The 25,872-nt window shown below is 43.7% G+C and overlaps 1 protein-coding gene across 4 annotated transcripts in view; it reads left to right on the top strand.

Moving 5' to 3' along the window:
- Window positions 1-25,872, top strand: part of SPTBN1 (spectrin beta, non-erythrocytic 1) — a 200,540-nt gene that overhangs the window by 80,716 nt on the left and 93,952 nt on the right. Inside the window, exon 1 of one of the 4 annotated variants that reach the window (XM_025932223.2) lies at window positions 7,129-7,675. The exons of the other annotated variants lie outside the window; for them this stretch is intronic. Coding sequence (XP_025788008.2) covers window positions 7,567-7,675 — 109 coding nt within the window. The 5' untranslated portion in view covers window positions 7,129-7,566. Of the gene's footprint in view, window positions 1-7,128; window positions 7,676-25,872 lie in introns of those variants that run through there. 4 annotated transcript variants of the gene reach the window in all.

The raw sequence follows: 25,872 nt of genomic DNA, 5'->3' as shown, positions 1-25,872 counted from the left end.
GCTACCAGGAAACAGCATTTTCTCACTGTCCCAGCTGCTTCCTTGTAAAACTCTGGCCCAGTGGTTCTGAACACCTGTGTGTGTCAGCCTTTTCCTTCCATGTTGGAAGTGGGAAACAGAACCCAAAATTCTGGGCAAGAGCAGGCCTGGCCCCAGCTGCATTCCTCAGATGTTCTTTCCCTTTGAACCACTCTGCCTGTAGCAGAGGAGCCCAGTCTTGGCTCTGGCTGGTGTTATATTCACAGGCATAGCAACACCTGTTTGCCAAAGGTGGGGCCTCTGGACTGGGGCATTCTTTTGCCCATACAGGGAAGCTTTGCATGTGCAGATAACAGACATGATAAGAATGCAGGGATAAGGTTTGGCCGGGGTAGAAGATTCAATAAACTGCATTCCTTCCCCAGAACCTTGGGTGCTTGTTACTGAGTGTCACTTGCCATTTTTCTCCTTCTCAGCAGAGATGTCAGGTACTTTGTATTCTGCTGTGACCAGCCGAACAAGAAACAGGAAAAGGATATAAATGGGAATTAGATTTGCCCTGGTATTTCAAATGCAGCCGTGTAACTAGTTTTGCAGGAGGTGTGTGTGTGTGTGTGTGTGTGTGTGTGTGTGTGTGTGTGTGTGTGTGTGTGTGTGGAAAGAGAAAAAAAAAACATGCATATCTTCCATGGAACAGAGATAGCACTTGCTGTAGATGAAAAATACCTTTAGCCTTCCCTTTAATTTTTCTTCTAGGTATTCTGAGTCCTGAAGGATCAAATCTGATAGCCCCATCTCAAATAAACATTGGCCTTTCTAAAAACAGAGGCCCTTTGTAACTTGTTTCATAGTGAATATTGTAAAACACATTTGAATATGCCTTTCCCCATGCAAAATGGGGTGAAAGAGAAGGGAATGAGGTTTGTGAGCACCACCCCAGTTGAGGACTAGTCTTACCATCCTGAATTGTCCTTGTCCAGAAATCCAGAGGGGTGCCCACTGTGGTCCCTGGCCTTGAGGTCAGTGACTCCATAGGAAACCTGTAACACCCTCCAGCCAACAGCCCCCTTGGCGAACAGGTGGCCAAAGGTGGGGTAGAATTACTTTTTGAAATTTCCTCCACGAAGAATTTAAAGACTAGTGATCATAGCTGCTCAGATAGTGTGGCTGCCTTCCTGGCATTTCTCTTTTGCAGATATTTATCTCAGTTATAGGACAACTCTCTGAAGTTGGCCCCCTTATTGTGCTGACTTTTCAGGCTCAGGGAATCACACGCTTAGAAAGTAGCAGAGCCAGATTCCTAGATTCCAAGTCTCTTTTTAAGCACCTTTCCTCCTCTAAACCCTGACCCAAATGCCCCGTGGGTGGTGCTCTGGGAGTAAGCTGAGGCGTGGTGTAGGCCCTGATCTTCAGGAGCCATGTGGTCATGAGGAAGTGCTGCTGACTGCTTCCAGCAACCCAGGCTGTGGGCCTGTATGTGAGGTGCCACTGGGGAGAAAGGAGAAGCTTCTGGAAGCATGGCAGGCTGCTTGCTAGCAGTGGCACAGAAATGTTAGAGATATGTGTTGTTATAGTGGGACTTACTGAAAATTGTTCTTTTCGGGAGGGCAGGGGAAGAAGGTCTCAGGTAATTCTGTTTTCTGTTTTTGACTGGATTTCGTGGTGGTATGCTTGGTTAGTTGATGAGCTTTCTGGTACATGCTGCAGTTCCCTTTGAAAAAGGACTGGGCTTTTGAGAATACACATACTGAGGCAGACTTTGGGAGAAAGGACAGTGGTAACTCAGTCATTGGGGGGCGGAAGGCTCTCTTGGCATTGTACAGTAGAGAGGAGGCAGAGAAAGAATGCCCACAGTTAAGGATTCAAGACTAGGAGTGGGCAGGAGGCTGGTTGGAGAAGGGGGTGGGTGGGCCAGAGAGGTGAGACAGATCACGTAAGCTTCAGCTCCTGGGAACATAAATGCACTGGCATGATTTGGAGCCTGCTTCTCTATCTGGCCACACCAGTGGAGGAGGATTATTTTAGTAGTAGTATTTTGATTTCCTATAAAGAAACGTTCAGGAGAGATTGTCTGTGGTCGTCCATCTGTTATCCAGATGAAGGAAAGGCAGATCGGGAAACGGCAGAGAACTTGGCAAAACAGTTTATATGTGAAACCTTCTTGTATTCTGACCTCCCTGTTCCCACCACTTCTTTCCTAGCTCTTGGGTAGGTTTTTCAAGTCCTTGAATGTGTACAAATCCCATCACAGCTTGTTGGCCATCCTCTCCCAGGCACTGCAATCCTGCTAATGTTTAGATGTTCAGGAAATGAACACTCCGTAGTTTACCCTTTTGAGATTGTTGTGATACAGGGAAAGCGGTCATCTTTTTTTCTTTCTTTCTTTTTTAACCTCTCAGACTTCATAACCTCTCAGACCTCTTGCAACAGAGGCTTAATCTCCTCTCTTAGTGTTCCCATTCACATGCTTCATGCTAAGTCATACAGAATCTTAGTGTATAGGTCTACCAAGTATGAGAAAAGAAACAAAACCCATTCACAACAAGAGAACCCTCAAAGTAGCAACTTCCACATGAACTAGCAGGGAATGTGCCTATTCCTGGCCTGGGCAAAGCACAGTGTCTCTGAATCTTAGTTCCCTTGTCTGCAAAATGGACACAATACCTACTTCATAGGTTTAGTCACTTGAGAAAATGTATGTGAAAGCATTTTGTAAATTACAGAGTGCTGTAGTAATGTGATAACTGTTGTTATTATGGCCAATCATTTATATGGAGATAGATGATAATTACTACTACAACAATAGTCTCTAAGAGAGAGGAGATTATTTATCACCAATAAATGTAGAACTAGAAGGAATTTTTTATGACCATAGACTCCAACCTATTTGATCTCTAGGTGAGGTCCAGGGAAGGTTAGACACACATGCAATTATTTGGCTTTTCCGTGGCACTCAGGAGATGGGGTGAGCCTGAGTACTGTGGACCTGGGTCTTTGAGTACACCACAGCACTTCTAATTTGTGCTGTCCACAGATAACCATAGGGACTTGGTTATACTATTCTGGCACCACAAGGATGGCAGGTACATGTTGCTTAGGTTTCATTTGCTTTGACCCCATAGCTAACTGTGCCTGTCAGTTGTGGCCACCTTTCATTGCGCCCTGGAATCTTGGTGCAACTTGAAGGCAGGTACAGCTCTTATCAGAGTTGGCTGCATGTGTTGATATCCCTGGCCCGGCTGAGGGACACTAGTTTTTTGGATTAGAAAAGATTGAGGGGATAGCCCCAAATCACAGGGTCTGTTTCTGCAGAAAGCTTGGTTGACTGCTGAGCACTCTGAAAACTATCTTGCCTCCCTTCGTGTTCCCTTTCACATGCTGTGTGTTTCTGCGGTAAGTGTCTTCAGGATTCTTCTTAGAGCACCATATATTGTGGGTAAGACCCCTGGCCTCTTGCTTTATTAAGTTAGAATTGGGTAAACTCCTTTACATTTCTTCTTTTCTTCCTCAGAATGTCCTCATCCTTTCCCTTCTGCCTCAGAAGCTAAGGGTATCTCTCCTCTTGGCTACGGCTGACTGCCCAGCCATAACTTCAAGCCATTTTCCCACTGGCCTTTTCCTACCTGTGCCAACTCAGGGCTGAAACCTGTGCACAGAGGATGTGTTCAGCTGGACCCTGACCGAGAGCCCCTTCCCCTGGTTCTGTCGCTCCTGTTTACCACCTCTACCTTCTTGTTGTTCTTCCCTTTGCTCCTCATTCTCTAACTCCCTGTAACCTTGCTTCAGCTTTTAATACCCCAGTGACCTCCTCATTCCCAAACTGGATTAATCCACATCTCCTCTGACTTCTAGTTCCTTCTGTTTGCAGTGTGATGCCATCCTACCCCCTTTCCTCCTTGAGTATCTCTTTCTTCTCTTGGATTTTCATTCCATAGCTCTTTTGGTATCTCCACTGTTTTTTCTTCTTGCTTACAGCCCCTGGCTTTCCCCAGGGCTCTCTGCCCAGCCACTTTCCTCTTACATTCCTTCCCAGGTGTAAGCCTACTACAGTATCTCTCACTGTGCCCGGCCTCTTTCCTCAGCCTTGAGCTTTCCCTCGTTCCACATCCTTGACCACTTCCGGACATGTCACCTCTAGGTTTTGCAGGTAACTCAGTTTGAGCATAACCAGAAGGAAATGGTCAGCCCTCCCCTACACCTGGCCACCAGCTCTAAAAACCCCGGAGTCTTGTGCAACCCTAGCCTTTGAACCTCCCACATATGTATAGTTGGTTGCGAGAGTCCTATGGATTAACTCTTGCATCAGTCCATTCCTTTTTGTGTCTGTTGCCTCACACTGACTAGTCCTTTCACTTGGAGAACTCCAGTAACCACCTGAATGACCTTGCTGCTTTTAGTCTCTCTCCTTTCTACCCATTCTAACTGACCACTGCCAGAATAATCTTCCCGAGAGCCCAACCCAGACCCAGTCTTCCTCTGGCTGAAATGTCTCCAACTGTTCCCAGCTCAGGCTTAGTTCCCTCAGGGCTTCCCTCCTGTCTGACAGTCCCTTATGCTCCAGTCAGATGGTAACACTCGCTGGTGCTGTTCCTGGAACAGCCCAGTTGGTGTCTTTATTTATGTTGCTTCCCATCCCACCTTCCACACTAGGAGAGGAGGCTCCCCTCATCCCACCCATCGACAGTCTTACCTGTGTTTCAGGTTCTGATCACAATGCCAATCCCTCCTAGAGTTGTTTCTACCTGTCTTCCTAGGCAGCTGTGTCTCCCTTGTCCTCTGAACTCTTGTAGCTCCCCTTCTTTAGCCCCTGTCTGTTCTTCTGCTATCAGACTGTTTGTGTATCTGTCCCATCCTCTTGGCCAGAAACTCACCCATCTCCCAGTCATCTCTGAAACCTCCACTGGGCATTGTTCCTTGCACAAGGTTGGCGGTCCAGTAAATGCTGAATGGAATAAAGAACGAGTGACTCTGGCCTTCCTTTACCTCCACCCCACTGCTGAGTTGGAGGTGGCCAGATGAATCATCAGGGTTGTGTCCTCTTCTTCTCCTGCCCCATCATACCAGATAGATTCCCACTTCTCACCTCTTGCCCCTGCAGGGCTATTAAACCCTTCACCAGCCTCAAAACCTTCCTTACTTGGCATGTATTCACTCTGCCTGGCTTGTTTGGAGTCTGCTCTTTAGTACTGAGTGTGGCTACATTAGTCCCAGCCTCTATCCCCATCACCTAGTATGTAACCTGGCTGATTAGAAAGCTCATTTCACCTACTTCCCCATACCAGAGGGAGCTGAAAGGGAGTCTCGAAGAGTGGTGACTCATACTCTATTCACTAAGTGGCTTAAAGATTAAAAATAAAGCATTGTTAATTGGCAAGCACTTTGCAGTCTCCTTGTCTCTGCCCACAGCTGGACACTTAAGAGACTTAAAATTTCATATTTAATAGTGAAGTATATTTAATGTTAATATATAATGTATGAAATAGTGAAGAAGGGCCTGTTAAAATTGTAATTGAGAAAATTCTCCATTCAACTTTCTGTAGCTTTGATGTGATATGTGGGGAAAATATGCAAAAGGTGTATTTTGAAAAATACACTTCTATTTGAATGGTATCATCATTGTCAGGGTATTTTTACATCATTCCCTCATTGACCTTGTAAAGGTAGGCATTAATTATCCCTGTCTGACAGGGGAGGTTTAGAAAGAATCCAGGTTTCTTCTAAGGTCATAGGCGATTAAGAGGCTTGGCCAGGACTAGAAGCTCAGGTCTTGGAATCCTAGTCCAGTGCTTCTTCCAGTAACCCCACATTCCTGTCAGCATCCTGCATGATGAGAAATGCCTTCAAATCCTAGACCTGGCTTTAGAAAGCTAAAGGTTGACACTGGATGTATTAAAAACCTTGTCCTGTAGATACCAGCAATGGGGGTTGCTCATTTGAGCACTTAGCTGAACTTTAGGTTTGTTTTAACTCTAGCCCTGGACAGGATGCAGTTGCTTGAATTACCAGTGCCCTGGGGACTAAAGTAAACCTGGAGTGGAGGCCCACCTCTTTAGTGCAGATTGGAATCCCTTAGGAAGAAATTACCTTCTTCAGTGAGTATTGCTGCAGCATTCCATGTGGAAAAGCCAAATTTGTGATTTGTTTTCTGTCTGTACTTAGGGGAGAGGGGGTTGGGGTGGTGGGAAGAAAAAACTAGGGTCAGTTATTTACCCAAAATATATTTTGACCACTGTTACTGTCTCTGTCCAAATTTTTTCTTTTTTTTTTTTTGGTTGAGATCGGTGGGAGAAGTTAAGGAGGAGAGTTTTAGGATCTTGAAGAACCCAAAAGTTCAGGAGTCTCATTTGACAAATCAAAGTAGGATTTGAAGATAATTTCTGGTCTCTTAATCTCCCCATCGGTTGGTAAACTCCTCAGGTCAGGGATCCTTGAGGTACATACCTGTGTACCTTTCTCCCACAATGCCTTGCAAATCAGTGCTCCCGTAAATCCTGCAGCGACTTAGTATTACGGAGCCAGTGTTATACCAGAAAACCTCCCGCTAAACATCTTGTGATGGCCGCAGAAGTCTATTGAGGAGATTCTTCGGTGCGATGAACTCACACTTCCCCTAGCTGTGGCCCTGACTTTGTCTCACTTGTACGCAGTGGCCGGCCGGGCCGCCCCCGAGTGGTTGGCGCCCGCGCAGTAGGGACGCTGCGCGCACCTAGGTGCGCGGCCCTGGTGGCCGCGTTATCTCCACGGACGCTGAGGAGTGGATGAACCGCCCTGGCCGGCGACCTGCGGGGCTCCTCACCCTCCCGGGCTGCCTCCTTTTCATGTGATAGTAATCGGAGACTTTTCCGTTACACGAGGCTCTCAACAAAAGATTGTAATTCCAGCAGCTTTGTTTGGGAAGGTACCACTGCGACGGGCGCGTCCTGGGCCCGGCCCGAGGGTCCGCGGCTCCGGGGCTTTAGAGGCGGCGTGGGCCGTCCCGGGCCGCCTGTAGGTGGGGGGACGCCGGCCGGCCGGCGTCCCCCGCGCCCCTCCTCGTGGTACAGCCTGCGTTTCCTCTACAATGCTGTTATGCTAATCAGGTGACATCACCGCCCAGCGCACGGAGAGTGGCTCATGATTAAATTACAAACCGGCGGCCGCCGCGGGCAGCCGGGAGGAGGTGTGTGTACTGCTCCCGCGAGCTCCTGGGCTCAGCGATCGGGGCATGCTTAGGATTGGCCATATTTAAACAAATTTTTAAAGTAGGACTTGCACCTTCCTTCCCTTCCTCCCTCCGTCTTCCCGCCCCTCCTCGGTAATTTATTTCAAGCTTCTAGTCGAGAACCACAAAAGAAAGGAAAACAACAAGGAATTAGATGCGTGAGTGGTAACTCCTGGCCGGGCTAAGGTGGACTCTGCTGCAGCCAACTTCCTATCAGATCAGCCTGCTGGACTTTCAGACCGGAATGGGGCTTGCCTGAGGTCCAGCCCTTTTTACAGGGGCCGGGAGCCAAGCCGTGCGGAAGCTGCTGTGTGTTGGATGGGGGTAGGCGGGGGCCGGAGTGGGATTTCCACCGTGCAGCCCGCCGGGGCGTTACGCCGGGCATAATGGAATTGCAGAGGACGTCTAGCATCTCTGGGCCGCTGTCCCCAGCTTACACGGGGCAGGTGCCTTACAACTACAACCAGCTGGAAGGCAGATTCAAGCAGCTGCAAGGTAAGCCCCCGTCCCAAAGGCCGGACCTGCCCTGGGGCTGTGCCTACAGGGGTTCCGAGGTTTTATTTGTGCCATATGGTATGTAACCCTAAAGAAGACGGGCCGCCGTTTGGCCCAGCCCCAAAGCCTCTGGTTGGCTGTGAGCACCCCATTCACTCCTTAAAGGAGACACTTTCTCACTCTCTAGAAAAGCCTCCATTTGGAGTCCCATTCTCTCTCCCCCTCTCTCCCTTCCCCCCCCCCCCCACCCTCTCTCTCCCCCTCCTCCCCTCTGCCCTCAACCCAGTATCCTTTTGGCTTTCTAGGTTGTCAGGTATCTGCTGCTCACTGCACACACCTTTTCGGTCCTTTTAGCTATCTTTGCAGCTCAGAAGATCAATGCTAATAGACCTATTAGTATGCAAGCATTAGATTCTGGGTCGCCTCTGTCTCCCAGCGCCCCCAGCCTCTTACCTCTGGGAATCCTAAAGGTGTAAAGTGCACTGCTCGACACCCAGTCCCGTAGAACAATAGCAAAAGGGAGGAGGGAGTGGTCTTTTTGTTCTTAAGCCTTGGGTAAATTACAGTTTTGATTCCGAAGCTTAATTTTAACTCTTTTGATGTATTGTGTTGGGGAGAACCTTCCCATCAATTTAGTAGGCTATGTAATTTATAATGAAAGCCAGTTATTGTCATTCCAGTGCTATGGGTTGGATTAGTTGGATCAATTATAGGTTTCTTGGCGTCTGTATTAGTCTGAAATAATTGAATGAATCCAGTATTTTACCGCACATATTTTTACGGAGAGCAGGGACCTGTGTGCAGCAGTGTGTGGGATGATGGGCCTGCAGCCCGCTGCTGGGGTGGCCCCTCCAGCCCTTGGCTGTCCCTGCCCAACCAGCAGGCCTGGCTGGTGGTTTCTCAGAGCTTGTACATGAAAAAGGACTCATAACTGAAAACAGAACTCTTTCCGTTTGGAAGCCCCTGGAATCAGTAGTAGGCCAGGAATGGTTCTAATGCTGTGAAAAAGTGGCCTTTATACACTGTATGTTTCTTATTTTAACTCTTCTTAGTGCTACAAATGTGGTTCCTGTGAGGAGGAGGAAGGAAGGAAGCAGCTCAATCCTAAAATGTTTTCATTGGGAAGGGGAGGGAGGATCTATTTCATTCAAAGGTTTATTTGTCTTGTGAAATAGTTGACAGTAATGACACTTTTCTGGAAAACAAGAGGCAGAACGGGACGTGATTTTAAACATTTGCTAGTCTGTGCTGCATTCCTGGGGCAGTTAGCTAAGAGGAAGCTCCATTCCCCCCAGGGAGTGGTTATGTGTCTTTGCTTCATTCCCCTTGAGCTCTTCGAAGGTAGAATTTGCTTTTTGGGAAAATGTGGGTTGGGGAAACAGGGCGGTAGGGGACATTTGCAAATGGTAAAGAGAGGAATGGTGGTGTGTCTGTTATCTTCTGGGTCTGTGCTGGAAGCCCCATGGTTTTAGGTTTTAAGAATTCAGAATGTACCTCCTGTAAGCATGACTAAGTCTCCCTGCTTCCTTGTGTCACACCGCTAAGGAGAAAGCACCCAACGGGCAGATCCTTGATCAGAAAACCTATTACCAACATCCAATCAGCCCACTCCTGTAGTCTCAGGGAAAAAAAATGCAAAACCAAGGAGAAAATGTAAGAAGGTGTGGGGAGCAGTGTTCTCAAAGGCCCACCCATAACAAAAGGCCGTTATCTGAAAGGTTTGAGGATGGTTGTAAAACTGCTCACTGAGAAGGGTGGAGCTTACACACAGGAAATGTCTTAAACTGTCCTCCCTGGATACAGTAAAATTTAAATTAAAAAAAAAAAAACAAAATCACCAGGTGCTCATTACTGTTTCTCAAGGAAATCTCTTCAAAAGGTGTAGGCTTCACATTTTGTTTGCTGGCTTTTTTTTTTTTTTTAATGACTTTTGCTCCCTAATGTAGTACCAGATAACTTTCTTATTTCTGAATATTGTGGTTTAGGAGTTACACAAGTTGAGTGTTGGTATTTCTATAACAGAAAACTACCCATGTTGAGGAACTGAGAAAGGGTGAATTAACTTCCAAGTATGGTGGATCCCAGGAGAATTACAAACATCGCATCCTCCTTAGTAGGGGTGTGTGGAACTGATTGCATTGTGAGCAACTTTAAGAAAATTTTTGCTAAAACTTTTTCCCTTTCCTACCCCCAGTTTGTGTTTGTAGTTCTTACAATCATCACATCTTTTATAATATATAGATTATATCATCTGATTTAATTTTATGCATGCCTCCAAAGCTGCTCCTTGCCCCACCACCCCGTTTTTTATTCTTCTGAATATCATCCTTCCTAGCAGTTATAACCCAGTATTGGTAAACTGGTCTTTTGAATTGATTTTTTAAAATGCTTCTTACATGAATTTATTCATTTAGCATTTATGCCTGAGATGTTTATTTCTGAGGGTACTGTGATTTCGTAGGAGATATTTTTGCTGGCTTCGCGTATTTTCACAGTTGATCCTAAAAATTTCAGGAGGGACCAGGGGATGAGATTTGATGTTGTCGCTAAAGGAATATGATATTAAAATGTGTTTAGTCTACTTAGTAAGCAAATAAGTGTGACTTATTTACACTCTGATTTAAGGGTCTGAGATGTAGAGTGATATCTGTCACACTGGTGTTCCTGGTATAAGTAAAACAAGAAACAGACTTTCAGCCTCTGATGGCTTCAGACGTTAACCACCAACACCCAGCACACCTAACAGACACACCCAAAGTGCATTCTCTCTCTTTTTGAAATTGTTCATCTGCAAAATTAAGTTACCACCTTCCTCAGAGCCTGATCATGTGTCTTTAAAGGTGGGTTAGTTTTTTTTCCAAATAAGAAAGAAATGCTAAAACAAAAAACTCAACCTGACATGTTTAAAAAAATGTGTTTGTAGTAACAGATTCATAATACCTTTCCTTCAGTTTCAAATCAGCCACTGAATTCCCTATAGGAATTGCTACTCTTCTACTCAGGAACTGTTGCTTGTGCCTAGAAAGTAAATTAAATGCCAGACTCTTTAACTTGGCATTGGACCCTCCCCAAATGGCCCAAACCCCAAATACTTCATATTCTGCCTCTTACATTCCAGTCAAATCTTCCAGGTAGGCAGGCTTGCAGCTCTTCATAAAACCAAGCCCCAGGTTTTGCCTTCATTGTCTGCCTTTTGCCTTAAATGCCCCACTCTTCATTTTACGTGCACAAATCATTCCTATAATTTTTTAAGACTCTGCTCACATTCCAGTTATTCGATAAAGCTTTTTGTCTCCTCTCTTGTGGTTGGTGGGAAAAAGATTTCATTGAGTGCTTACTGTGTCCCAGACAGGTTAGTAGGAGCTTTATATATGGTATCTTGTCTTTGTAACACACCTAGGAGATTTTAAAGATGAGAAGACAATCAAATAGCTTGACGAGGGTTCACAGGCATTACTGAGGTCAGGCTGCATATTGTTGTTCTCTGGGTTTCTTTTCCTAGACTTTTAGATACTGATTTTATTTCTGTAATAATAATAATAATAATAATAATAATAATAATAATAGTTATGAGGTTACATTGTGAAATGGGCACCCTAACCAGATTGCTCTCTCCTGCCTACCTGCCTCCCAGAACACTGATTCTCTTGGCCCCGGCGGTGGGGTTGTAATGAAGACAGGATCTAGTTGAAAAGCATCAACATGAATTTCTTGTGCCTTCTTTGCAGCCTAACCCTGACATCTAGCACTTGGTATTTCTGGAAAAGGTGCTTTTTCTTAGCTGTTCTGGCTCAATGAACATGTCCCAGTGTCCAGAAGGAGTTATGGAGTCATTTGTCTTCAGTGGGACACAGAGAAAACTACAGAGCAGTTTATTACTTGCTATCTCAGAGTTGTCTTATTGCATTTCTTTATATTTTTTTGTGGTCCTGGTTTCTTCTCTTAGTGAAAGAGCATTGCTGGTCTTAAGTTTTTAAGAACTTGCCAGTTTGTTAGGGTACCTAGATATTTGTCTTGCATAATATCTTAAACCTTAGAGAAAGAAGATTGCTGGGCTTCTACCTCCTCATCATGAAGAAAATTTAAAGTTCTTAGATACAGTGTTAGCCTTCATATATTTCCCATTGTGACAGTGAAAAGAGTTGGTGACGAATGAGAACTCTTTTTTGGGGGTGGGGGCCAGGATTTATAAGAGCATTTTTGGGTTTAATGAAAGCATGTCAAGATTGGCGTTTTGGTCTGGATACCTGCCAATACGATACGATAGCTTTTCTAAGCCCAGATAACTTTGTGGGACAAGTAACCAATTAAAAAAAAATCTCTTTAACAGTTTACCAGACTTTCAGCCTAAAATTTGGAAGTTCTTTTAAAAAAAAATTTTTTTTTTAATGTTTATTTATTTTTAAGAGAGAGAGACACAGCACAAACAGGAGAGGGACAGAGAGAGAGGGAGACACAGAATCCAAAGCAGGCTCCAGGCTCTGAGCTGTCAGCACAGAGCCTGACATGAAGCTCGAACTCTTGAACTGTGAGATCATGATCTGAGCCAAAGTTGGACACTTAACCGACTGAGCCACCCAGGAGCACCTTAAAATTTGGAAGTTCTTAACAGATTTGTGAATTAGAATCCTTTTTGAATGGTGTAGTAATAATAACTACTACTAATGTGTACAGCACTGAACTTAATCATCTTGCATAATTAACTAAATGAGACTATTCAAAGTACCCAGCATGGGATGTAGTACTTAGTAAGTTCTAAGTAAGTGTGCATGTATTTAATAATAATATTTCTCTGGGCTAGATATTATTTTTTATAGGTAAATAAGCAGATCATTTGGTATGAGGCTACCGCTCCAGAATCCAGGTTTTTGGATTCCAAATTTGATCTCTTCTAGGACAACAAAGTGGGTTAGGTATGAGCCATAGCACCCATTCCCCAGATATCATGAATTGCATTGTGGTGGCATGGAAAATTAATGGACTGGTCAGATTACTGGACATGTGGTGCTCTCTGGTTTTGGTGGGCTAGGAACTCTGATGGTCAAGGAAATGCCAATTCCTTTAGCTTAAATCTGGTGTTTGACTGGGATGTCCATTAAAAGGACTGTGGGAGGCCAGCTAGCAAGAAGAAGGAGGTGACTGATAACTCCCTTTGAGGGAGAGAGACCACTTTTTTTAGGGTAGTGAAACAGGAGTAAATGACCTGACTGCTGAGGAAGCTTTCTGATGACTCTGTTCCTGTCACCTCTTCACATGCCTAGGGCCCAGAAAGGGATCTCTTCACCGCGCCCCACTGCCTCTACCTGTGTTTTAGTCTCTTTGGTCTCCTAAAGCCTCCTAAAGCTGGGCCCTGATTAGAGCTCTGTGCAAAAAGTTTTGGGATTTGACTCCATTGTGACTTGGCTCCAGCTGACCTTCCCATTTCCAGCTCCTGCTACTCCTTCCTCAACAGTACTCAGTATTCCCTAAACCTACCCTGCATTTTCCCTGCCCTTGAGACCCTGCTCTCCAGCTTTCTTGCACCGGGAATTCTTTCTTGAGTCAGGATTATTACTTTCGAGTTCCAGTTCAGATGCCACTTAATTCTAAGTATTCCCAGAGGGAGAGGAGGTCAGAATCTCTGCTTGGATTCCCTTCCTATAAGATTTAAAGTTTAAGCACTTGCTCATTTTGTGATTTTTACATACTGCTTTTGGTTACTATAGGGGCATAAAGACAAAAGTCTGACATAACCTGTCTTACATGTAATAGTTACCAAGTCTGTTAAAGAGTAAATAAATGCAATTATTATTATGGGCTGCTTTATTGCAGTGGTTCTCAATAGGAGGCCCCCCAGCCCAGCAGCATCAGCATGATCTGGGAACTTGCTAGAAATATAAATTCTCAGGCCCTACTTCTGAAACTCTGGGGTGGGGCCCAGCAGTAGGTGTTTTTTATAGCCTGCCAGGTGGCTCTAACGCACACTCAACTTTGAGAATACTCCCTTGTTGGATCATTCATAGAATCTTTGTAATTTGGTGATGGGGAGGAACTGACTGCATGAATTGCTCCTAAATAGGAGCAGATAATATATGTGATTTATTGAAGAATTAAGAGTTGTGAAAAAGTATGTTCAGAACAAAATTGTTTAATAGTGGAAAAGGCATTTAGTCAGGAATGGCCTCTGTCCCACTAAATTAGAAAAGCCATTTAACATCTGCAGGCTTCAGCTACCTCATCTGCCAGATGGGTCAATTACCTGTCCTAGTTGCCCACCAAGTTGCTGTGAAGATCAATCCAGAAAGATCTAAGTTTAGAAAAAATAGAGGTAAAGACACTAGTATCTGCAGGTTGTGAGTACAGTTCTGTAAGGCATCTCGCTTAGTTCCATTTAGGTTCTTAAGAATCTACTGCATTTAACTGTAAAAACAGAAATCCCAACGACCTGGTGACTGGAAGGCAGGCATGCAGTACCTCGCCACAGCCCTGTCCTGGATCTCTGAAGATCTGGGCTGCTTTCCTTATCCGAATACCTGTCAGGTTTACCTTCCAGGGTTGTGTTGAACAGTAGCTGCCATAATCTATATGAAGCTTCCTTGAAAACATCCATGTACTATTAAAAATGTAAAGTGTGGTTATTGTTTCCATCGTCATCTTTTCTTTTAAAGAAAAGTTCTACATGTGGATGAACTTTTAAGAAGTCTGGTATTGCACAGCAATTTAAATATGGGTTTCAGGGTTTGTTTTCTTGTCTTCTGGAAAATGACGTGACTAGTGACAGAGCTTCAAGTTTTCAGTTAATGATAGCTTCATAGGCATACATCCATCAAAGTGGAATTACACCTGTGCACATTATCAAAGTAAGCCAGGTAGATCTCAGCCATTTTTAGATCTTGGTATCTTTTCTCCCCCTTGTCTGACAAGTTTCTATCAATTCTTAGGCCCCCAGCTATGAAAAACTAATGACAGGTGAAATAAACAATAAAGGTATTGTAAGCATTTTTCTAACTTCTGTGTTCTTAGCTGGCTAAGATTGCTGGCTATGTTCTTAGATTGGCTTAATTAAGACTTTGGCAGTTGTTAAACCAGTTCATGGGTGTGAAGGACTTGGCATTTAAAAGCTCAGTAGTCCGTCACTAATCTAGGCAACTTTAGAGCAAGAAGAATCCCAAGAAATAATAAAACTGATTTTTAAATTTTTTTTTTCAACGTTTATTTATTTTTGGGACAGAGACAGAGCATGAACGGGGGAGGGGCAGAGAGAGAGGGAGACACAGAATCGGAAACAGGCTCCAGGCTCTGAGCCATCAGCCCAGAGCCCGATGCGGGGCTCGAACTCACGGACCGTGAGATCGTGACCTGGCTGAAGTCGGACGCTTAACCGACTGCGCCACCCAGGCGCCCCAAAACTGATTTTTAAAATAGAGGGTTTGGGGCGCCTGGGTGGCGCAGTCGGTTAAGCGTCCGACTTCAGCCAGGTCACGATCTCGCGGTCCGTGAGTTCGAGCCCCGCGTCGGGCTCTGGGCTGATGGCTCAGAGCCTGGAGCCTGTTTCCGATTCTGTGTCTCCCTCTCTCTCTGCCCCTCCCCCGTTCATGCTCTGTCTCTCTCTGTCCCAAAAATAAATAAACGTTGAAAAAAAAAAAAAAAAAAAAAAAAAAAATAAAATAAAATAGAGGGTTTGCTTTCTTGCTTATCCTATCAGCTTATTAATAAAAATGTGTTGAGACCTGTCCCCTGGTTAGGAAGTGTGTGAGGAAGTATATTTCAGCAATGCTGGAAATGCTGGTTGAGTTTACGGAGTAGAGATGCAAGTGGAGAATAAACTTGTTCCAGATTAGAGACCCAGGCTAGGGATGCAAGACCAGGGTAGGGGAAGTGGAGCAGGTTCAGGGTGGCCAGAGTTTGTAGAGTACAGAATGAGGAAGGGTGGATAGGAGGGGTTCTAGAAGGATAATTGAAAAGCCAGAGAATGTGTGGTTCTGTAAATCAGGTTAAGGAGTTCGGAGGTAAGTTGAGCAGTGGAAAGCCACTGAAGGATTTTAGATAGAATAGTGACTTGTTCTGACTTTTTTTTTTCCTCCCAAGAAAGGTGTGTTTGACTGCTTAGTGTGTTGATTGCTTTAGAGGGTAGTGGTCAGGAAAAGAGGCTGGAAACCAGTTAGGAGACTGTTGCATTTGTGGGGTGAGAAACAGCATAGCCTCCTCGAATTTTAAATTGCAAGGTACTTAGAACCTGGTTACTTAGTGTGGTCTGCAGATGACCTGGGGGTTTGTTAGAAATGCAGAATCTCAAGCCCACCCCAGATCAACTAAGTCAGAACTTCATTGTAACAAGATCCCCAGGTGGTTTGTAGGCATCTTCAAGTTTAAGAAGTGCCGCCTTGGGGGGCACTGGGTGGCTCAGGTCATGATGTCACAGCTCAGATCGTGGGTTCGAGCCTCTAGTTAGTCTCTGTACTGAGTTCAGAGCCTGGAGCCTACTTAGGATTCTGTGTCTCTCTCTCTGCCCCTCCCCTGCTCATGCTCTGTCTCTCTCTCAAAAATAAATGAACATTTAAAAAAAAAAAGTGCTGCCTTGAAAATAATCTCTACTTGCCTCTTTACCCCTGTGAGCAGACAGCAAAAAAGTTCCAGAAAGCTTATGACCTTCCTGAGGTTTAAAGTTCATGTGTTTTATATGAGTCTACATTAAAGGTTTCCTGGTCTATTTCTCTTTCAGGTAATCTAGAGCATTTTAAAGTAACTATAAAAATAATCTTATATCCAAATGTATAATAGTTAATTAAAGAAAGTTTAGTATTACCCTAGGAGATTACAGGGTTTTAAAAGCATGGTTGGTTAATTCCTATCTTTGTAAATCTTTGTAGAATTTGGCTGGGATTTTTGTATTTGCTAATCCTGCATTTCTCAAAATTGGTGAGGTTAAAAAAGCACAGTTTCTTTTCATTTACCCATTTGGTATATGTATTTTTTAAGTTTATTTTTTTAATTTGAGAGAGAGAGTGTGAGTGGGGTGGGGGGAGGGGAGAGAGAGAATTCCAAGCAGGATCCCTGCTGGTAGCGCAGAGCCTGACACAGGGCTTGAACTCAGGAACCTGTGAGATCGTGACCAAGGCCAAAACCAAGAGAACACTTAATCAACTGAGCCACCCAAGCATCCCTACCCATTTGGTATTAATGGAGCATTAAAACAATTCTCTCGGCCAGTTTCTTTAAGTTCTTTCAGAATTTTAGCGTGTTATCCTGGGAAGTAGAGGCTTGGTAAATTCATACCTGCTTTATGACTTCAACCTTTTACATACTTTTAAACTTTTTTTTAAAGCAAAAAAATTCCTTCCCCCATGCTCCGTTTTAGTAAAAGCATCCTATATGAAATCAATGATGCCCTTGTTGCACTTGCACTTAGACTTTAGTCCACTTTCATGTATATCAGGCTTCCCTAGCAGTGCCTTCAGGTGTGGCTGTTAAAAGTGGATTTAACATACATTAAATATCTGTTACTTGATAAGTGCTCATTTCCTGTGAGTCTGCAGGTGAAGCTTTAAAATTAGTGGGTATTGATTAGGTGGAGGAGAAAAAACATCTGCTGAAACTTGATGACTGGAAGTTTTTGCCCCTTAAAGAAGAAAGAAAAGGGATGGGGAGATAAGTTATTTCTGTTCTCAACTAGCACCAGTCCAAAGCCTTCCTGATGAAAAGGGCACAGGTAATGAAAGCAGTATGAGTCAAGAGGCCACTCAGGTGATATTCTTACCACAGTAGGATTGAAGGTCACTTATGGGCAAAAAAAGTTTAATTTCTAACTGTTCTTTATATTACTCCAAAATTCACTTATACAATAATTATTTCATAGCCAAATTATGACATGTTCAAAAAGAAAGAATAGTTTAAGATCCAGCAATCCCAGCAGATTTTAACTTTTCGATAGTTCTTATCTATATGCATGTACAGTTTAACGTTATTATAATCATTATATAGATTCAGTTTTTTGGTGTCTTGTTTCTGTTTTTCATTTAACATTTTATCATAAACTTTCATATGTGAGTATTTCTGTGCCTATTGCCAAATTGCTTTGTAGATCAGGGCAGTCTTTTTACTAATCTGAGCCTGTTCACTCATCTCTGGGATGAAGGTAAATACAGATTTTATGAAATAAAATTATTGTAAGAAAAAGTCAGATTCTCCATGGAAATGGTCACAGTACCTGGTACATAGTAGACCCTCAGTAATCAATGACAGCCATTATTATTACACGTTCTGGTTAAATGGTAAAGTGGGGCCCAACAGTGGCTGGTCTCTTGAACTTAAGTTGGGTATCTTACCCCACCTCCACCCCTGAAACCTGTTCTGGGTGTGGTTTCCTTCAGCATGTCAGAAGAGTGTTTGGTTTGCTTGAAAATGCACCCAACTGAAACACCCCTTTTATGTTCCCCTTTAGAACATATTACAAGGTTGACTGCAGTCACTTGAGTCTGAGTCTGATGACTTTTGATGTAGGTTGAAGGTCACAATGGTGCTGGCTTTCCCAAGTTCATAAAAAGCATCTAGAGCAGTTATTGCTGGAGCCAGAGCTTCCAGCACTTTGTCAGAGAGAACTACTGTAGCCAAACTAATATTACCCGCCCTGTGCAGATTGGTGAATGCCTCTACTGTGTGTGCTTTTGAAAGGCCTTTCTTAGCTTTTCTCTCTCTGCCCCAACCTTGTTTTCAAGAGGCATAGGGTCTTTAAGTGGCAAATTCAGTAATCACAGTAGCATGGAGACACAGGCCAGCCTATATTTGGTTTTCACAAAGGCCTTGTGAAAGATCCGGCCTTAAAGTCTCTTTTAATACTGAAATGATGCAAGTGGAAAGTTAATTTGAGGATCACTGAGGCACGCTTTATTCATGAAGAATGTGAACAAAACATAAAAAGTCTGCAGGCTCTGTTCTTCTTTGGTGGCAAGGAAATTACATAGGCTGTGTCATTATTTGGGTGAATTTTACTCCCTACGGAGTGTAATTGTGCTGGAATTTTTGGAGTGAGAGCTGCCGTTTAAGTACAGACTAGTTGGAGTGTGTGTGTGTTTTGCCTGAAATACTTATACAAACCATAGACCTTATTTTGGTGACACTGAAGATGTGCAAATGGTGGTTATCTCTTGGAATGTGGCCTTGGCATTTTGAATTAGGTTTTTTTTCTTTTTTTAAGAGAAACTTTGAAGGTCTGTTTTAATACATATTTTAATGTATATGAAATCTTTAAAAGTCCGTGTATTCTGTTTGAACTATTAAATGCCAGTGAGTTTCTGTTTATCACTAGTTTGAGTGTGTAGTAGTTGAGAGGTGAGTACAAGTCTAGTGCAAAGTGTGTTTCTGATGCTTGAAAATGGTGCCCTGATTTCTATTGAAGGAGACGTTTACCTACAGAGGTTTAAACAACTTGCTATAAAAAGTTGACTCTTGTAGTGGTAGAGGGAGATTATGCATTATCTGTGAACAACTGCCAAGCAGATGAAATCACAGCTGCACAGTCTGTGGTGGAGACTGGGTGGGAGTGGCTGAGGGAGCAGAGGAGGAGAATGATCAGAACCTAGCTGTGGTGGTGTGGTGCAGAAGACTCAAGGGCTGTGGTCGGCAGTGTTCAGCGTTCGGACATTTCATCTCAGAAACACAGCATCGCGTAAAGCACATGGGCTGCGGAGTCACGTAAACCAGTATCAAATCCTGGCTTCACCAGTGACCTCCCTGGACCCCGTTTTCTTGATCTGTTAAAAACTGGGAAAAATAAATAGCCCTTGGGGTGGCTGTAAAATTTAAATTAGTACATCGTATTGATTGGGTGACAAACTCCTAGTATGTCAGAGACTTTCCCAGTGTCAGCAGTGGCTATTCCTTCTGGGCAAGCTCCCCAAGTCCCAGGCAAGCTGGGCAGTGGGTCACTATAGTTACATATGAAAATACTTACCATGTACAGAAGACAAGGTCTGTGTGTGTTTGCTCATCCCTGTATGCCTTCCTACTGTTTGACACATAAATGAGTAAAGTAAGGAAGACAGTAATGCGTACAAAGTTCTTTAAAGTGAGTTAGCTGGTCTTCCTCCCTGTGGCCTCTCCTCTCCTGAGAAAAGAGGTGGCCTTACCAGCCACATAATAAATAATGTGTTGAAAGAGTGAATCATATAATAATGGTTTTGGCTCTATGATGTATGTAGCTAAGCTATAACTTCAGGAAGGGCTCATCTGGATCTATTTACTTTTTTGATAAAATGAAATTTCGATAGGACCCTAGGGACCTCTCTCATAACAGTCCCTGTAGTCTGCAGGGTGCTGGGGGATTTAACTTTGGCGAGGAGAGAAGGAAGCCCATGGTACTGAAGTACTTAGAGAGGTAGTAACAGTTCCCCAGAAGTTAATTAGACTTATTGTTGTGGTGGTTTTTCCTTTTTTCCCTTTGAGTGAGATGGGGCAAGAGTAGTTGGACCAGAGAAGGTTAGGATCACCCTAATGTAATCTAGTTTCATAGCCAGAGAGGTGAAAAGTACCCTGTGAAATTGAAATCCATTGTTCTAGGTGTGGTAGCCATTCGTTCAGATTTTTATACTGTGTGACTGTGAAATGAAGGCAGTTTTTCTAACTGCAAATATGTCTTTGCTCACAGTGATACAGCATGAGTAATGTTTTTCTGGAAGCCAAGCAGTTAATGATACTCTGAGCAAATAGAGGCAGGGCCTCAGAAATGTAGATATCAGATTATGATGCAAGCTTGGCTTTTTAAACTGAAGAGATAGCCACGAGAAAACTAGCTGTGGCCAAAGACTGTTTCTCAGCTCACAGTGATTTCCAGTCCCCTGCCCCCTCCTTAAAAAAAAAAAAAAATGTTGGTTTTCCTCTGCAAATATATATGATTTCTATTTTGAGACAGGAGGTTATTTTTTCATTTGAAACACAAGGAAGCAATTTTTAAAAGTCCTAGTCATTCAGCAGTGGGCCTGACTATAGCCAAGCTTGACTAGGAGTTCTTGGCCACAGAACCACATACTGCAGCCTTTATTAGGGTAGTAAATTCAGTTGGCTTTTTGGGAAAGGAGGGGCCTGGAATTGAGGGAGAGGCACTAGGGCACTGGCCTGCTGGTCTAGGGCTCTGCATCTGGCCGGCTTTGGGACTGTTTGCCTACCTGTGTGCTGAGTCAGATGGGAGGGTGAGTCCAGATATCTTCTCAGCCAGTGTTGTCATCCAGTGATTCTGTAGTGACCTTTCTTACCTCATTTTACTTATGAGCTCATAGTTGTCTGCAAAGGTTAAGTTATGCTGTGGATCACTTTTTCTGTGATAAGGAGCAGCTCTTTTGCTCATCAGTGTTTTTTGGAAGAGGAAACTGAGGCACAGGGCACTCAGTGATTTAGCAGTTGGCTTTGGGATCTCCTCTATTTCCCCTTCCCTAGTGGGAATTTACAATGTAAGTCATTTGCTAAGGTCCCCTGCATTAAAAACCGACAAATAAAACTACTGCAGTGGGAGACGTGATTGTTAGAATAATAGTTGGTGTTACTCAATTCCTGTTTAATATTCTGCCTTTTGGAGGACATCTCTGTAGCTCGTTGCTAGGCACCTAGGGTACAACTTCCCTCTAGAGGCTCACAAACAAGTCAAGAGACAGCAAAACAGATATGCTTTTCGTAATAGGATTTAAATGGGTGAATATAAAGATGGGGTGGGTGCTTCATATACCTGCAAAATGGAGAACACCTGCCCTCCTTGCTCATCCAGGAGTTGCTTTGAGAATCAGTTACAATAATGTGTGTGAGCACCCTATGAAAAATACACATCCGTAATCAAATCCAAGAAATTTTTGTGTGGGGAAACGAATGGCAAGACTCTGTTCTCAGTTTCACTCAACTGGTCTGAAGAAGGAAACAGACCTTTTCAATAACAATTGCCTGTATTTACTGAATACTTAAATACCTGACTCTGTGCCATTTATTATATGCATTACCTCATTGCAGGCTCAGAGGAATGCTAGAGATAGGCATAGATGTTATCTCTGTTTACAGATGAGGAAACCAAGGCTTGGAGAGATGAAGACGCTTGCTCAGTGTCACAGGGCCAGTAAACGGCGGGGCCATGATCACACCCAGCTGTGTGTTCACAGACCCCACTCCACGCTGCCTCTCTGGAGATAGTTATCTTCCTGGGAAGATCTAGGCGTGCTGAGGTGTGGAGAGAGCGGTTGGACCTCGTCTAGCAGCAGCCTACACAGTTTCTTGAGTGTGCTTTGAAGCAGCTTCCTCAGCGCTTGCTCCTCAGAAAGCGTCCTCCCCTGTGGGTGTGGGATTTATGATGTGGTTTCCTTCCTCCTGCCTCTGGCCCTTCTCCCCCAGGGTCAGAAAGCCCACGGGTGGCTGATAATGTGCTGTGCTGGAGTCACTGGTCCCCGCCCTGTGTTCAGGATGGGTCATGTTTGTGTCACCGTGTAGTAAGCTGGTGGTGCTGTGGGGGCCTGACCAGTGCAGGCTGGCTTGGAATCAGAGGTCACAGCCTTGGCCACCACATTGCTCATGAGTCCCCTGATGCCTGTGATGTAAGAGTTCAACCACAAGCTTCTTTCTCCTGCACTGAATGTAACCTTAAAAAAAAAAAAAATGCTTTTGTGGGTGAAATTTCCAGCACGAACCAGGTATGAACCAGGTGCTTTGATGTCTACTGTATATTATTCTTTCAGTAGCCTTGTGAGGTAGGTGGCGTCCTATCTGCCCTGAGAATTGAGGAACCTGAAGATCACAAAGGTGAAATAAGGTGGCATGATCACTTAGCCAGCAAGTGACAAATGGGTGATTTTGCAGCAAGAGGGGGCTGTTTTCAACATTTCTTTGAACTTAAAGTATGTATTTTTTTTTTTGTTTTTACATAGGGTAGAGGCAGATAGCAAGGCATAGTGTACATGTTTATCAGCACATGGGTAGATTTTACTGATTTTAATTTCATTTACATTTTGTTGAAAACACATGTGTTCAATTATTTAGGGATTCAACCAAATTCATAGGTGTTTTAAAGTGTCACACTTAACCTAGCAAAAGATTGAATACATAGATTAAAAATGATAGGCTTGTCAGTCAGGTTTCTCAAGGATGAATTTCTGATCATACTGCTTGCTACTGATGAGTATATCCTTCCATTAAAAACAGTGTCATCTGCTAAACTGCTTAGAGATATTGCAAGGGGCATAACATTGCCGGGAGGGGTGCTGTATCTGCATATCTTGAAGGTCAGAGCTGACATCCATTTGGATACATTGGATAAATGGTAAATGCATTTAGGGTATTTGGGAGGATGTTGAGCCATGTGATAGCTCAAATTAAGGTGATATTAAGCCTTGGTCTATCAGGATCTTTTTGAAGATAGCTATAAACACGCATGTAGATAAGGACCCAGTTTCAGTACTTTGAGGACTCTGGATTTTGAGTTGTTAGACATGAGATACCTGCAGCCAGACATCTCTTGTGATTTAAATGATGTGGAGACTCAGTGACAGCCAAACTGTAGGACAGCTCAACTTTAAAGTATCAAGGACTCATTTGAATCTGTCCACAAACCTCTGAACCAAAAGGGGAGGGAAAATGTGTTTACCTACATTTGGAAAGCTGGGTCGCAACATGCCTCTGCTTAGGCAGTCATGAAAACCATGTCTTTCTTCCTTTCTCCTGTGTGAGACAGGAGTTGACCTGTAGCCTGAAAGAAATGTGTTTGGGTGGGTACTTAGGGCAGCTTCCAGAACCCGGCTCACTTTTTAGGTTATCGTGGTGGAGTTAGAGGGAAAGCTGGGTAACGATGTTGGTCTTTTATTTTGATGTCACCTGATGTCACTGGGGTCTGCTTCACCTTTTGCTGCGGTGGCTCAGTTTGTGACTGAAATCTAGAACATCGCTGAGGGGGGAGATGCATGTAGGCATAGGAAGATAGCTGTTGGCTCTAGTTGTTGCTTCCATTTCTTTCTGTTGGTGATAAGTATTATTATCTAGAACTTGTCCTCAACTCAACTGGCATAACCTGGAAGCCACTTGCTTATAATGGGCTCTAGTTGATGCACTATTGCAGACTGGCTGTTGGGATGGAGTAGCATGTGCCTACTAAGTAACGAAGAATAAGTGCTGTGGATGAAAGCAAGATCAAGTTTTAGAACATGTTTATAGCTCTAACACTGCCGAAGGAGCCATCAAATCCATCCACCTGTTTAATCAACAATTCAGCAAGTGAGTGAGTGTCATGGTGAGCAAGTTAAGATGCTAAACACTCTAGAAAACAGGTGTAAGAGACAGTCACTCCCTTGAATAACATTCTAAAAGGGAATACTAGGTAGAAAGTGGCAGGTGTTCTAAGATGTGCACATAACACCCCTAGGTTGTGGTCGGATGGGAGAGAGATTTTTTGGAGTTGACATTTCAGCTACAACTTTAGGACCAGGATTAGGTAATGAGATGGTGGGTGCTGGGGGGGTAGGGATGGGCTTTGACCAGAGGGAGCCACAAAAACAGTGAGGCATGTTGGGGGAATGGCTAGACACCTGCCTAGGATGTCAGATGTATATTTTCCCTTCCATTTCCATTGTTAATGCTTTATTACTAGTTGGGGGTTTGGCCTTTTTGTTAGCCAACATGCAGCTAATGTTGGTACAGAGAATCAGGTGCTTAGCAGCCGATTTTGGTAAAGTGACCTTGCACAAGTGATATGCATCTCATTTCTCTCGCCCATTAGAAAGGACTGTGAGATCATCATTTGGCATAAACGTGAAGGTTCCTGCAAATAAACGTATGGAAGGTATTATTGGTAGTACCAGTAACCAGTGGTAACTTTGATTTTACTGAAGGCATCTGTTAAGACTTTGCTGGGTAGATGCCCACTAAGAAAAAAACAAAAACAAAACAACAACAACAACAAAAAAACAAAAACAAAGCAAAACACACACAAGCATCTGGCTTCTGTGTCCTCTGGGCTCACGGAATCAGTCCCGTTGGAAACTAACAGGCTCCTGAGGAGAAGGAAAGCAAAAGAAAAGCTATATCCTCATGCAGAGAGAAGGAAAAGTAGGTCCCTACCTAAACTCCAGCCTGGTGGTGGTGGTAATAGTAATACAGCTAAAGGTTCTTGATACTTATCCTCATGCACGTGTCTAATACTTTGCATGTATTGATTCATATGCTCCCACAGCCTCCCTGTTAGAAAAGAGTTATCTTCATTTTGGAAATGAGAAAACTGAGGTACAAAGGATGCTTTGTCCAAGGACACATAGGTAGTAAGTGGTGGAGTTGGGATTCCAGCCCAGGCCACCTGAACTGGAGTCTGAATCCTTAACCATTTTGCCATTCTGCCTCTCCAGAGCATTTCTCTTAAGGCAATTAAGGCCTATGCTTTTGTAGATCGCAGGTTAGCATTTTGCTAGGACTTCTCAAAACCTTGATTGGTGAAAGCATTTGCTGGGAAGTGGAAATTCCTGAGCATACTCCAACTGTAAAGGATCTGTTGACTTTGATTCTGAATTGGTGGAGGTAGTGAAGGGCAGCATGGTGAATGCAACGTAAAATTTAAGCCTTGCCTAGTCTAGGAAGACTTCATTCCCTTTTCTTTGGTGGTTTGCTTCGGTAATTCTGGTAGAGTAAGAGGCATTCATCTGACAGTGCAGGCTCCTCGATCTGTCCCCTCTCCTTCTAGAGTGTCACAAGTTATTTGTCACTGTGTTACATGCTTTCCACCTCCATTTTAGCGGGATTGGTTTTTTGTTGTTTAGATGTGTTTTTTGTTTGTTTGTTTTCGTTAGTGGTGTTTTGTTTTGTTTTGCCTGGTATTTTGCCAGTGTACAACATTATTTGTAAAGAGACTTGGAGAGGCTGGAATGAAGGGTCATAGTGCTGGAGTAGAATTTTGGAGTTAAAAGGGTGATATTTACTCCTGTGGTAGCCTCCACAGAAGGTAACCCTGGAGCAGTTTTCAGTGGTGATGGTCTTACCCTGGAACATGGAGCTGGGCCAGAACCCACGTTTTAAGTTTACATTCATGGAGTTTGCTGATTTTTCTTGACTTTAAACATTTTCAGCTGCTGGAGCATTTGTTGGTGTATTTAGGCCAAGTTGCCTTTTATTCTGTGATGTCCATGTGTGAATAAAGTAGATAATCCCAATTTCTGGCTCGACTGTTGCTGCCAAGTATAGGCGAAGACTTCCAGCTGCTATTTATATTTTGT

Source organism: Puma concolor, chromosome A3 (assembly GCF_028749965.1).
Source record: "Puma concolor isolate L17-30 chromosome A3, mPumCon1.1.hap2, whole genome shotgun sequence".
Lineage (NCBI taxonomy): Eukaryota > Metazoa > Chordata > Mammalia > Carnivora > Felidae > Puma > Puma concolor.
This window is presented reverse-complemented; position numbering and strand designations above follow the sequence as displayed.